General features: G+C 37.3%; 1 protein-coding gene across 6 annotated transcripts in view; it reads left to right on the forward strand.

Annotated features, from left to right (window-relative positions):
• LOC145990050 (sulfotransferase 1E1-like) overlaps window positions 1–9,379 on the forward strand; it is a 102,945-nt gene extending 93,566 nt beyond the window's left edge. For 5 of the 6 annotated variants that reach the window (XM_083125694.1, XM_083125690.1, XM_083125693.1 and 2 more), the window contains exons 7-8: window positions 5,037–5,217; window positions 9,159–9,379. In XM_083125694.1, the coding sequence (XP_082981820.1) occupies window positions 5,037–5,217; window positions 9,159–9,265 (288 nt within the window). In that variant the 3' untranslated portion in view covers window positions 9,266–9,379. The remainder of the gene's footprint in view (window positions 1–5,036; window positions 5,218–9,158) is intronic. The other variant, XM_083125689.1, reaches the window with a different exon arrangement.
• Window positions 9,380–14,099: the final 4,720 nt, after the last annotated feature.

Below are 14,099 nucleotides of genomic sequence, written 5' to 3' on the forward strand. Positions count from 1 at the left end.
TGCCTACTTTTCGAGAAACGAACCTAGTATTTTTCCAAAGTTAAGTGAACATTTTTGATAATAGATAGATGCACCAAGAGGGCCATCCAGACTTTTTAAAAATATAAAAGTAAAAATTACTATGATGATGCGAGTTTCCTTTGGCATTTCGACAATTTCTTTTCATAACAAAGATATTTTCGACATCCAGTTAGAATACGTGTGCATAGAGGAGGAAAAGGTGATAGGATTTGTTTTTCCTTATCTCTTGTAATTGTTATATTTTTAGGGAAGTGTCCTGCAGTGTATAAAAATAATTTAGTGAGTGAAGATGAATCGGATTAGTACGTTATTACTGTACTTAAACACACGTTGTATTCCACGTTACGAAACGAGGATAAACATCTTGGCCAGTGGAGCAACATCAAGGAGGGGCGGGAGGGGGTACATTGCGGAGGTTTTTTTTTTATCACGTTGGTACTACTGATCATAGTTGCCGCCGGCCGCAACTGGAAGGAACTGCTGCTTTGCGACAAAGAGAGATCATCAAATATTAAATGACAGGAGATGCTGCTGCCTTGAGATGGTAGCTTCATGAGAGTTATCTGATGCTAATGGTTGATGCTAAGTACCAAAGCATCCAAAAGAAACGTAAGCTGGAGGAAACTGATGACGACGACCTTGAAACGTTGAACACGAGTTGCTTTTTTCCCCGGATGATTATATCTGCAAAAAAGTTGACTGCGGAAATGACTGTGTAACACCATCAACTTCCACTGCCATTAAACACCATAGAAATGGCCATGATCATTAATATTAATGGCCAGTAGAGAGTTAATCTAATTAATGTAATTTTAATGATTAAGTTTTCAAAAAGATATTTATGGTGCACTCAACTGCACCATATTCAGTTATTATCTATAAGCATGATGAAATATTCAAATTTAATTTTGAAAAACAAAAAAAACAAAAACAAAAAAAACACCCGCATCCCGTTTTTATACATTAACAAGCAGACTGTTAAATTAACGGTAACTTCCAACAGTGAAGCTTGCACAAATAGAGTGAATGTTAAGAAATGAGACTAATTCTACGGATTATCGAAGCTTGGTGGAAATATAAGCATTGCTCTATTTGAGAAAAAAGTTCACAAATAAAATCATGTGAAACATGTTACCTCCCTGTTAAATCAAGAAATCAAGATGAAGCATTTACTGAAGTAGCCAAGTCTAAAGAAGAAAAGGAAGATCAGACTACAGAGGAAAGACATTGTAATAATCATACGAGACTAAATATACAACTAGGCTACATTAATCAAGACATGGGACAGATCATAGATCATGGGGATCCATGAAATGGGACAGCTAAACAAAAATTCAGAAATAATGTTAGTGTTGAGCATAAGAAACTGTAACTTATTATGAAGATGCTTTTTCAACATTACAAATGTCATAAAGTGTCTTGGATTGACCATAATCTGAGGACACAGAACCAAATCATCACTTTCAGCATTAGCAGGAAAAGAAAATTTTCTTAGTTGATATCCAGAATCATGGATATGGAATCATGGAATTTTTTCCAGGGAGGGGCAAGCAAGGTATTTTTCCAGGGGAGCAAAGGAAGCATTTTTTTCTCCATAATAGTAATGGCTCTTCGAAACACACTGCTTCAGTCTGATGTTATCACGATTCTTCAACGCCCTTATATGAATAAAACATAAAGTACTGTGACTGAAGTGAAATTATGTGTCAAATATATAATTTTAGGTGGACAATCATTTTCCATGGAGGGCCGTGCCCCCCTTCCCTTCCGGACGTCCATGTCCAGAATAAAAGAAGTGCCGAACCTGGTTTGATCATCATCATGTGTTGGTAGAAGAAAACGAAACAGCAATGGAAATATTGCAAAAATAAGGTAACGTTAGAGAAAATAAATTAAAGATTTATTATAGAACTGAAAAATACATTTTCATCATTAGCAAATGATGAAGAAGAGAAGGAAACATTTCCAGAGGCAAGAAACGAAAAATTAATCCAAATTATAAAGAAAACTACAAATAAAATTAGTTAACAAGTTCAAGGCTACAAAGAAATTGGGAAGAAATATTGGATTCTGGATCATTCCTGTGGTTTAATATTTGTTAAGAGAAACATATGCAGGAACCAAGAGGAAGAGTAGAAAATTGCTTTCTTTATGAAAGCAAAATGTATATCAGATAGCAACGAGAAAGACTGTGAAACGGACCTTTTAGTGTTGACTAGTGTTTACTTCATTGAGGTGCTGGGCTGAATTCAGAGGAAGAACAATAATGTGAAGAGCTGAACTAACAGACATTCCATAAGAAAGCAGAAATCATCCGAGTAGTAAAGGAGGAAAGAGAAGCAAGGAAATGACGAAGGACTGATACTTGGACTGCAGCAATCCTGCATCCAATGTTCAACAAGACATAGAAATATGAGCCATTGCCACAGGACTGGATTTTAAAGAATTTATTATTGAATTGTGGAGACTAGAGGGCATGAAAACTGAACTCGAAGAAAGATTAAGGACAGAACAACGTGGTTTTAGAGCAGGAATGTGGTGTACTGATCTAATAAATTGTGTAAGGATTATAATGAAACAGCCACTGAATGGCATAGCCTTTTGATTTGGCTTAAGGTATAATAACTAATAAGTAAAAAGCTTGTCACCTGGATAACACGAAACGAAAACATTACTATTCAGGGAGTGTGCTTGTCTCAATAGTATAAGCCCTGTCTTAGGCGGTTTTCCTTCTCAACTTTGTCTGTTCTGGTTCTAGACGAGGTAGTGGTAGTGGCAGGAAGAAACTGGATAAAAGGAACTCAATGGGATATGACTAGAAGATTGGAAGTACTACAGAGTATGATGTACGAATATATTAATTTCCTCATAGATTTGCAGTTATCCACAGTAAATTAAAACCAATAAGTTGCTGACCAAGGCAGTTTATTAAGGTAAAAACACTTAACACGTAACGTTTCAACCCTGTATCAGGGTCTTCCTCAGACGAAGAACTAAACTAAAATGATGAAATAAACTACACACAGAAATATTACATACACATAGCAGGGTCACAAGCCACACAACAACAAATCAAGTTGACAGTCATGTGTGTAGTTTATTTCATCATTTTAGTTTAGTTCTTCTTCTGAGGAAGACCCTGATACAGGGTCGAAACGTTACGTGTTAAGTGTTTTTACCTTAATAAACTGCCTTGGTCAGCAACTTATTGGTTTCAATATGGAAACAAGGCTTAATTATATTACAACAGTAAATTAATGCAGAAATAGAAGTAATCTGGAGACAAATACAAAAAGGACAATGGAAATTTGGGTTCACAATAAAGTTGAAACTACACAAATCGGAGATAAAGTTATTTAAAAATTAATACATTCGTCTATCTATTTAAGCATGGTTTACACGTCGGAGGATCAGAAGAAAATGTCAGTCTCCCCGATGCTGTCTTTGATATGGAGATCCAAAGAATAACCTTCAAAACAGCCATATTATTGAATACAAATGTAAAATTTGCCTTATTTCTTCATGAACCTCTTATCTGTGAGTATTCTCCAGAATTTATTCCTGGATGCCCCAATACTAGTTAGATTATACAATTTCTTCGATTCATTTATATCCCAATTGTATTCCTTTCTCTTTCCATGTGTTTCCCAGCAGAGGACGCCCGCGCAGACGTTTTCCTCCCTGAGTTCAACATCTGCCTATAGTACGTTTATCTGTGGTTGTAGTCTTTTCTCAAACTTTCACTATAGGTGGAGGGGAGTGAAGCAGAAATCACACACATGCAGATAATGGGAAGAGAGATAGGGGAAGGGGACGTAGAGAAGGAAGATGTTTGAGAAAGATTAGTAAACAAGGGAAGAGAAAGGGTGGAAAGAGAAACAGGAAGACACAATGAACAAAGAGATATGGAAACAGACTACGAAATATGGAGAGATAGAGATGAACAGAAGAGGGAAGAAAGTGATAAAGAAACTGAGAAAAGGGATAAGATGAGGAAAGAAAGAACTGATGTAGAAAGAGAGCAAAGAGGAGAAAACGAGAAAAGTTGTAATCCTAAGTATTTCCGTAACCCTTGAGTCCATCCACAGAAAATGCTCTTGCGATGTTACTGAACTCTTACCTTTGTTGTTTTAGGTTCGATCCCTGCGTTACTCTATGTTGTGTTAACCCAGCATCGTAAGAATAATTGGGAAGCTACTTCAAGATTAGTTGTATTGGGTTTCCGGTCTAGAAAACGAGAAAACAATGATGGGTTTACTCGATGTATCGACCACGTAACGCTCGATGAAAAACTGCTCAGCAGTAACGTGTCTTCCAGTTTTGCCTTATGCCGGTCTTCGTGGCGGAGTGGTTGGCACATCGCGCTACAATGCCTGATGTCCTGAGTTCGACCCCTGACCTGGTCACGAGTGTTCTTTGTGAGTGTCCCTTCATCATTCCATCATATCATCAATCAACTTCATCTTCGCGATTAGCCAAAAGTGGCAGAAGTCTAGTAGAGGACATTTTTCTGGTTTCCTATTGTCACAAACTGTCGAGCGATCACTAGTGCGGGAAAGGTGACAGGTTGGACCAAGCGTGGTTTACTGTAGTCTTTTCACAACAAAACATGCAACCGGTGCTCGAAGTGAGGGGATATTCCCCCAGCAAGCAAAATTTTCTCAAAGCATGTCCCCAGCTGTCGTATTGTCACCATGCTAAACCATCGGAGCATCCCCTCAGCTAACACCAACCCCCTCCCAGTTAACATTTTCCACTTCAGGCGCTGGTGCAACATTTGTAGTTTAGTGTAAGTCAGTTCCATGTGTATTCTGGACATATTGTTATCAGTTAAGAAGTCTCATCCGTAAACTTTGAAACAGAGCAAGCATTACACCAACAACAGCAGGCTAGTGGAGAGAGAGAACGGATAAAAACGATTAGACTTGCTGTGAGTGCGAAAACCGAACGCATGATCTTCGAAAGTAACGCATAATATTAGTATTTCTTATTTATTTTCTTTCTTCACAAAACAGGATATACTTTCCACAATACATAAAGTTGCAACATTCCTCAACAAGAACTTAAACAGTGAAGAGATATCAAAATTGGCGAAGCACTTGGATATCGACAATTTCAAGAATACCCCTTCACTTAACCACCCTTCGAATATGATTGGTAGAAGGATATGTGGAGAAGCGCCTTTCATTCGAAAAGGTAATGAACGCATTGTGTAGTATTGAAAGTCTAATCATTTTGACCAATCATCGTTGACAAAATATGCCGGGGTAATATATTTTAATTTTTAAAAATTACGGTAAGGGGGCCCAATATGGCCCACGTAGGCTTTGGGATTTTTTTGAACCAACTAACAAAAATCCATAAATGAGTAAAGCGCCACTTCAAAGGGTTGACTGAGAATCTAAAGGTAATACTATTTTGTATTTGGTATGTAAAATATGCATGGTAGGAACAGGCACATATAGCGCATACCTATTTATTTTAGAACACTGTTGTAATTGTCATAAGTTTATGTTGTTCCATTCCGGACATTTGTTTTAGGACTGGGCAGCTAAAAATTTCCGTATCAAGTGAATGCAGTAGTGGAATTTTCATTCGGGATCTTGCCCATACAGCCTTGCTGTTCTTTTTTAAAATAAACCTCTACAAGGATATGTCTATTTCTGACACCCATTAGCATCCTCCATTCAGTGAGATATTGCTCTCACAACTATCAAGTGGTTTTATATTAGGATTTTAATTCTTCGTTCACCATTTTGATATCATAGCCGTTCCAAATGTTTAAAAAAAATAAGTCACTTTATGCTCAGATGGGCTAATCGGGATTTTATCCACAGTTTAATGTGCGATCCGAACTCTGTGCAATGTACCTTCACCAAGATCGAACCCGGGGCCCCATAATTACCACGCCATCGGAGATTCCGTTTGAAATTTGTCATGTAAGTTCCAAAACCTTTTAGTAAGAAATATTGTTGTATTTCATTATAGTGCAAAGGAAATTTGGTCACACCATTTTTTTTAAGTAATAACAGTACATTTTTTAAATTTTATTATCTTCGTGCCGCTACGAACGCTCAAAACAGCATTTTCTTGTATGCGTATGGAACCACGTAGCACCGATTAATTTTTGTCATTAACACACACACAAATCATACACCAGTCCATCTATTGCTGTTTTTTTGCAACCAACTGCCACAAGGCTTTAGCTGTCTTGTTTAGTCTTGCTTCTTGCCAGGGACTACATTGTATTACTGAAGGTGCCACATTAATGTAAGAATGCTTAACACTATGCTGCTATCTCTTGCTTGTTTGTTTTACAATTGTGCTTCACTGTCATGTATTTGGTACGCTCTTTGCAGTTAATCAGCTTGCCACTTTGAGACACGTACTACAATCGGAGACACGAAATTAGGCAACTTGTAGAATTTGCGCTCTTGCCATATAGATGGTGGTCCACCCATGTGTGTCGTTAGGAATTTTGGCAAGGGGGTGGGTAAAAGATCTGCTGCAAGATTTCTCGATACAGCATATAGTCACGTTCGATAGAGCCAGCAAGGTCCTTCCGGCAGTAGCTACAGAAGGATACATTGAAAGATATGAATCACGCTTTCGAATGTTGACGGCAGTAGGGAATCTTTGTTTGTAAAGTAAATACAGCTTTTTGCCTCAGCCTCCGAGTCAATAGGAATATACAGGTTTCAATTTTGTTACCAACTTGCTGTAGTCGTGGAATGACAATAGTTCTGAGGTATTTTGGGATGAAAATGAACTGTTTCTGATCGTTAACAACACCCCAATCCTTTTCTCTGGAAAAATACACACTTATTCAGATGTGCTTGTCTTTGCCACGTCCCGGAGAAGGTGACACCAGTCCGGCTTAGGCCAGGGTAAAACATGAGATTCTCAGGGCCACTAAAACTGATTGATAACTTATTATAAAGGAAGAAAAAAACAAAGGAAACAACTTGTTTAACCTACTACAGAAGGTACAATGCACTGTATATTCTTAATTTTGGTGTTACATTAGATTTATATATACATGGTAGTATATAAGCTATCGGTTTGTTATTCACAGCATGTATTTCCTTTTGAGTATATTGTGTATATATATATATTAGAAAGCTTTTTCTTCTATTCCCTTCATGGATACGTGATAGGCTTCTTCTCCTATTAGTTAATAGGCTTCTTCTTCTATTCACTAATAAGCTTCCCCTCTCTATTGGTTAATTGCTTTCTTCATCTATTAGTTAATAGGGTTCTTCGTATATAAATTGGTTAATAGACTTCTTCTATAGATTGGTTAATAGACTTCTTCTATCAATTGGTTAATAGGCTTCTTCTTCTATCGATTGGTTAATAGACTTCTTCTTCTATCAATTTGATTAATAGGCTTCTTCTATCTGTCTATGCTTATTCTTCTAAGGGATATATTTCTTATTTACATGGTATCTATATACAATTTCTTCATCTATTCAATCCTTCTCATCGGATTGCCAGTCCTTTCTTCTTGACGGTGATGTTCATTTCGTGGATCATCGAGATTGCTTCCATGAGCATCCCCAGATATATCCTTATGTGTAGTTGGTAAATCTATTGGTGCAAGATTGTAACTTCACTCCCTTTTCTTTATCTCATGCCAAAGACCCAAAGGATGCATAATCTGGACCCTTCCCCTTTTTTTCTCCTTTCTAGAATCGATTCCCGTGTTATCTTCCCTGCTCTCTTTCCCCTCTTTTTTGGCATTGGTCAAGAATACAATAATTCAAATCAATATTTTTCTGCACGATGGCTTGATACAAGCAGAGGAAAGGTGTTAATCGAGGAGCGCCACCTGTCCCGCGCTCGACCTCGATCCGGGTCAGCAATAGATGCGCCGCAACGGAAGTGCTTGGGGGCCGCCACTGAGTTGGCGTCACACCGGGGATAACAACCAAGAAACGTCTAGTAGAAAAGCTCGTTCCTACTAAGACGATAGAGATAAAAAAAATGTAATCGCTTTTTAACTTCATTAAACTTTACATATAATCTCACATGCTGCACGTGTCGATCATTTCTTTATCTCGCCATTATCCATCTCCATTGTTTATCTCAGTTCATAAATTTATGTAAGCACAATTAATTTCAGTTCATCAAACACTTTCATTCAATTCGCGTGCGCATTGTTACTATAATCTGCGATCCTAATATTTCTTCTGCGTGTTGCCATCTACGAGTATGATTCCTTATTTCAATCATTGGCCATATTGTTTACATCTGCGGATACGTAACATCTTCTAGAGTACTATAAGTTTTTATTATCTGCAACCCATGTAAATCTCATTATATAGACAACTGCCAGAATGAATTACGTGACTGGAATGGCATGGCACATTATTTGATCTTAAAATGTTTCATATTTGAGTTTCTGCTTGCAACACAATAATCAACCGAGGATTAAGTTTGTGGACAAACATTAAAAAAAAAAAAAACACGTTAGCCTACACAAAAATGACGTCAATGGTCAAGTATGAGAACTGTACAGTGGGATCCATGAGTATTACCGTGCAAACTGTCCATGACCATTTTCAATAATTTTTTCTTACATCCTGTGTGTTTTTAAGCGATGTTTTTTTATGTATGCTGGTGCAGAAGTTGTCAACAGCTTGTTTTGAGTTTACATTTAATTCTTGAATCTTATCGGGTCAAATAAAGTGCACGAACACGATGGACAATTTGCACGGTAATACTCATAGACCCCAATGTACATTTCTCTTTGATGAGATGGTTGAAAGTTGAACTTGGCAGCACTGCAGGTGAACGTTGCCATATCGTATGCCGAAGAGAGAGATTCTTGTATATCCCTCGCTTTGTCTTTGCCAGATATGGCACCAGCGCACTGCTCCCAAAAACGCCTAATTTCGTGACTAGCTGCACTAAAGCTTCTAAGCTAATAGCGTTAGGGTCGTTCTGTCTTTACTAGATCTCTTACGCTCAGGTTTCGCTGTGTATGTGTACTTGCCAAACTAATTACATAATCAGCTATAGATTAAATCGGCCATACACACTATAGTATGGCTAATGTGAAATTATTGTCTTTAGTAATGACACCTATATACTCCAATGTATTCTTATGTCTTATTACTTTTGTTTTCTCTAAGGTGTAATTGGCGGATGGAAGGACGAATTCAGCCCTGAACTGGCTGCAAGAGCTGATAAGTGGGTGACAGAGAATCTAAAACGTACAGATCTTAAATTTCCTGAGTAAAGAAAAAGACCTACTATTTTAATCTCGAAGTTTGTTGTTAGTGTGGCAAATTAGCTACAGAAAATCAAGTGTAAGTTGAATTGTAATAAATTAGTCTGATAAAATAAAGTTTATGCATACTATTGGTGGCTAATCAATAACTATATCAAAGTTTAGCATCATGTGTGTTTAGCAAATCAGAGTGTCTGCATAATTAAATCACACAGACCTTTCCTCCTTTAAGAATGGATCTAATTCTTTGAAGATATTACGAAAATTCAGAAATGTTCCTCGGGTATGTTGGTCCGTACAGATTGTGGCATCACAAAGCTCTTGTAGAATTCTATCTTGAGTGATCTATCTGAACAGTGAGGTTGAGATCTGGCGACATCTTTATGCGTTGTCTACACGTAATCTACGCGTATATTACATTGGGTTGTAGTTTACATAGACTATGTAGACAATCGAAAATACATTAAAATAATTGTCCAGGCTTTCATAGACGGAAAGTGGCATTTTCGACTATATTTATTTCCAACAAACTGACAAGAATCCTATTTGTAACAAAGTTTATGTCCATTTTCTTTCTATCATCAACCGCTTAAAAGGTAAATTGTAAGAAAAAAGTCAGTGGTGGGGCAAAAGTTGTTTTCTTTCCATAAAACAAAATAGCTTTCTCACATAGGTGAGAAATTGTTTGCAATTGTAATGAAGAGTATGGGCGCTATTCACCGGATGCTTACATTTCTGTGCTTCCTTGGCGCTGGCGGGGACTGCACTTCCGGTTTTGAAAAAAATAACATTGAATTCAATGGTGTAAAGGCAGTGTCTTCGGAAAAGGCGACAATATTTGTGCGGCTTTTGGCTTAATATGAGATAGGGGATAAACAATTGTTCTCAGGTATCTATGCATCGTTTTCAGACAGACCCGATACGGAAAAATCAGTGGGTTTAGGCAGTAAACGAAAAGATTGGACACAAACACGAGGGAGTAGGCTCTGCAGTCGGCGCTTCAAATCAAATGAAAATATTTTACGTGTTTCCAAAATTATAAATGAGGACTAAAAGTGGTAAACGTTGTAAGTGCCAAAAGAGAAAGTGTTGGGAAATCGCATCGTTCCGCACATCAGCCCGTAAGAACGTTCACACTAGTGCCGTATTTTATTTACACGCCCTTTAAACTACTTAGAGGGCTACCAGTCACTTTTCACGTTTACCACATTATAAAGCATGTCACCTTTCACAGTTTATCGTGGAAAACTGTGTTTGGCACTTACAGCATTCACCAATTTTAGTATTCAATTGTCTAACGCTCATGTGTTGACTAAATTTAAAAGTTGGAACTAGTTATAATTATACATTATAACGCATTTGCCTTTTGGTTGTATATAAGCTCTCTCTATGGGTGTCGGTAGGTCAGTCGACCCCCCCTGGAAATTTGCATCCTTCATTTTAAGTTGCAAAAATCAGAGTGTTTGATATTTTTATTGTTAATAACAGAAATAAAGTTCACTTGGTTAGTATTCGAACAGAGTAATCAATGTAAAATATGCATTAGAACGGAAAAATACAGGAACCAGGTATATTTTTATATTCTACCATTTAATCCAAAGAATAAATGCTTGCACAGTTTTCAGAATTCGAAAAATTATAATTTTAGATGAGGTCACACAATATAAACTTTCTGAGTAGTTTTTTTTATAACTTCTAAATCCTTTGTTGAACGACACTTGCAAAAGTTAATAATAAAATACAATAACTGTGCATTTCAGTATAGTAACTATGAAATGTAAAAGTAAATTTAAGATAGTTGTGCTGGATATTCACTAGGCTTGTGGATCGAATAGTATGATAATAATAAACAACAACAACAATAATAATTAAATTCGAATAAAATGTATTTAATTAGGTATTATTAGTGTATAACAATAATTTTAACCGTAGTAATTATTATTATTTCCTTTACTGTTGTAATCGAAGTATTTCAATGTTTATAATTAATGTAAGCTTCATTTCAACCTGGATAAATCTTTTCAAAAACGAAACTGTTTGTAGAAGATCAACATTGCCTTGGAAAATATTAGTATTGTCCCTTATATCTGCATCCAAGGGATCCGGGAAATTGCCAATCTTTTCTAGGTACCTTTGTTTCTCTATATCACTCAAACATTTCAAGTAGTCCCTTTTGTTTCCGATCTTTTATAAGAAAATAAGCTCGGTGACGATCTGTATTCCACTTGTTTACATTGGAAAATTCGCCAAACCGGAAGTTCTTTCCCCGCCATCAATAATCGAATTGTCTGATCGATCATTTAAGTGATTGTTTTTGCATTTCTGGAATAAAACAAACAATTTTCGATAAGTTCCAGACACTTCCAATGCAAGAAACGTCTAGAATTAACGACTTTTTAAAATGACCATTCGGTATTTCCAGACTGCTCGGGTTCCCGAAAAGTCGGGAAGTCATTTCCCGAAGTCGGGATCGCGACGGGAATTTTTTTCCCGATTCCGGTCCCGACTTTTCGGGATCCCGCACACCCCAACTGGGCACAACCTAATCGTGCTGCGTGTACATCATTTGCCGCGTGAGATGTTAGGGTCTCACTTATCGCACAACACTTGAGCAACCTTGTGTTCTGATGTCACAGGAGAAAGCGTTTTAATTTTAGGCTAGATGCCTACGTTGTCAGGTTAGGCTAGCTATGTTTAGTTCTCTTAGCCTAAATAATAATTTTTCATTGTATTTATGCTAATGCAACCTAACCTAACCTCGTAGGCATTCTTTATCTGACGTCAGAATTCAAGGTAGCAAACTGTTGTGCGGAGAGGAAGACCCGAGCTGTTAGTGAGTTTCATTGAGAGTTTTTCTCTAAGTGGGAATAGAGGAGTGTGTTTTTACACCCGTTAACATAGTACATTTTGTATTCAACAAAAGTAGTAACGAAGATTTGTAGTAAAATCACAGGTCTGTCGTAGCTTCGATCTCCACTCAGCGAAAAGAAAAGTTTCAGTCATGAGCGTGTAACTTTTTGGTGTAGAATCTAACTTGGGAGGGTTAAAGGGCAGAATCAAAAAGTTGTCAATCCCATAAGAGTTTCCAGGACTATTTTTGTAAGTTAATGTTACAGTTGTAAAATTGTAAACATTATACTTTATTACTTTGCTGCTCCTCAAGTCAACAAAACACCTTTAACCTGCAAATTTTAACAAGCCTGAAACTTTGTGGGAGGGACGGGTTCTCTTTTTAGCCCCCAAGTTACGCCTATGCGAGGACCAGAGAAGTGGATGCTCTGGAAACGTAGTGAAGTAATAGAAGCACTAGACAATGGGTGTCTAATACATGTTAAGAAAGATGCATTGTTGCTAACAATCAGAGAATTACAAATACATCCTGCTCTCAATATGGTCGTTCAATACGCTTTCCATATTGTTCCCAAACTGTAGCTTTTGGCAGTTAGGAGAATGCTCACTTTTGTAGGAGCAGGAGAAGTTGAGGTAATGTTAGTTGGTGAACTGGATATGAATTCAGGTTTTAAAACAACCTTCCTCGATAGGAACTGAATGTAGGAAGGTGATGGACCAGTGAATTTTAAGATACTAAATGTTTGAGATGAACTGGATAGGGATACGTGTGGATTTTTTGGGAAAATTTTCTGATTGTTTATAAGGAATAAGATACATATTCAGACCAGTACTTGTTTTCGTCTCGTGCCATCATCTCGATTTTTAAAAGACCGTCGTCTCGGCAACATCTCTAATTGAAAGGACGCATCTCTCCTGTTTTACCCAGTTTCCGAGAAGCTAATTTGAAATTGAATGAAAATTTTATGTTTTATGTTTAAATAAAATCCTCTGAAGAACTCTATTTGCAGTCAGATCAACATATCTCTACTTCTAAGGCTTTGCAGTATCTCCAAAATTTTGAAGATCAGACATAGCCTATTCCTAAGAATTTATCGTCTCCTCCCTCTCTTGTAAATTAGGTAAAATGGGGTTACGTCCCTCTGGTTCTCATGCGTATTATCTTTTGCAGTCCTCTTCTCCACCATTCAACTCGACACCACCACTCTATGCACACCATGGCCGTATTTAGAGGGTTTTTTTAGGGTTCAACCTCCCCCCCCCCCCGAAACTGCTGGCATATTGGATTAATGGAAGTTTAGAAACCAAAATTTGTAATACATTTTCAAAAAAAATATTCGCAGTTTCACAAAAATGCAACAGGGAGACAATTCTGGAATGATCGAGCTAGAATTTTCAAACAATTTGAATTCTTAAATTTGAGCGAAACTGGTTTAATTCTCAGAATCGCAACCCACCCGCCACCCCTTCATTTTCGCTTCTGCTGCCCTCTTTCCAGTGCTGTGCCTGAATCAGGCTGAAAGTTCCCTTGTGATTGTCCCAAAATTGCCGTTCCAACTTTTAAATCCCCTGTTCAATAAGGGTTTAAATCCCCCTTGATAAGAGTTCAAGAGATAAGAGTATATCCAGCTTCGTAGCGCATTGCATTCACTATCCTTCACCCAGCGATCGATATAGTACATGCATTTAACCTATATGCGGTCCTATAAAACACATACTTGTATAGTGCATATTGGTTGTTTGGTAAGTATAGGACCAACATGAGCGTCGGAAAGTGGGATCGAACTGGTCCTTCCCCCGAATTGACATAGTTTATTACAAGTTACAAAATAGCAGAATGTTTGCTAGTTTTATTGTTAATAACAAAAATAAAGTCCAGTTAGTTAGTATTCAAACAGAATAATAATAAAAAAAGGAGTTAGATCGAAAAATTGAGGTTACGATACAGGCACCAGGTTACGTTTTACCATTTAATCCAAAGAAAAACTGGTTC

This window comes from Lepisma saccharinum, chromosome 7, assembly GCF_977018435.1.
Source record: "Lepisma saccharinum chromosome 7, izLepSacc3.1, whole genome shotgun sequence".
Classification (NCBI taxonomy): Eukaryota; Metazoa; Arthropoda; class Insecta; order Zygentoma; family Lepismatidae; genus Lepisma; species Lepisma saccharinum.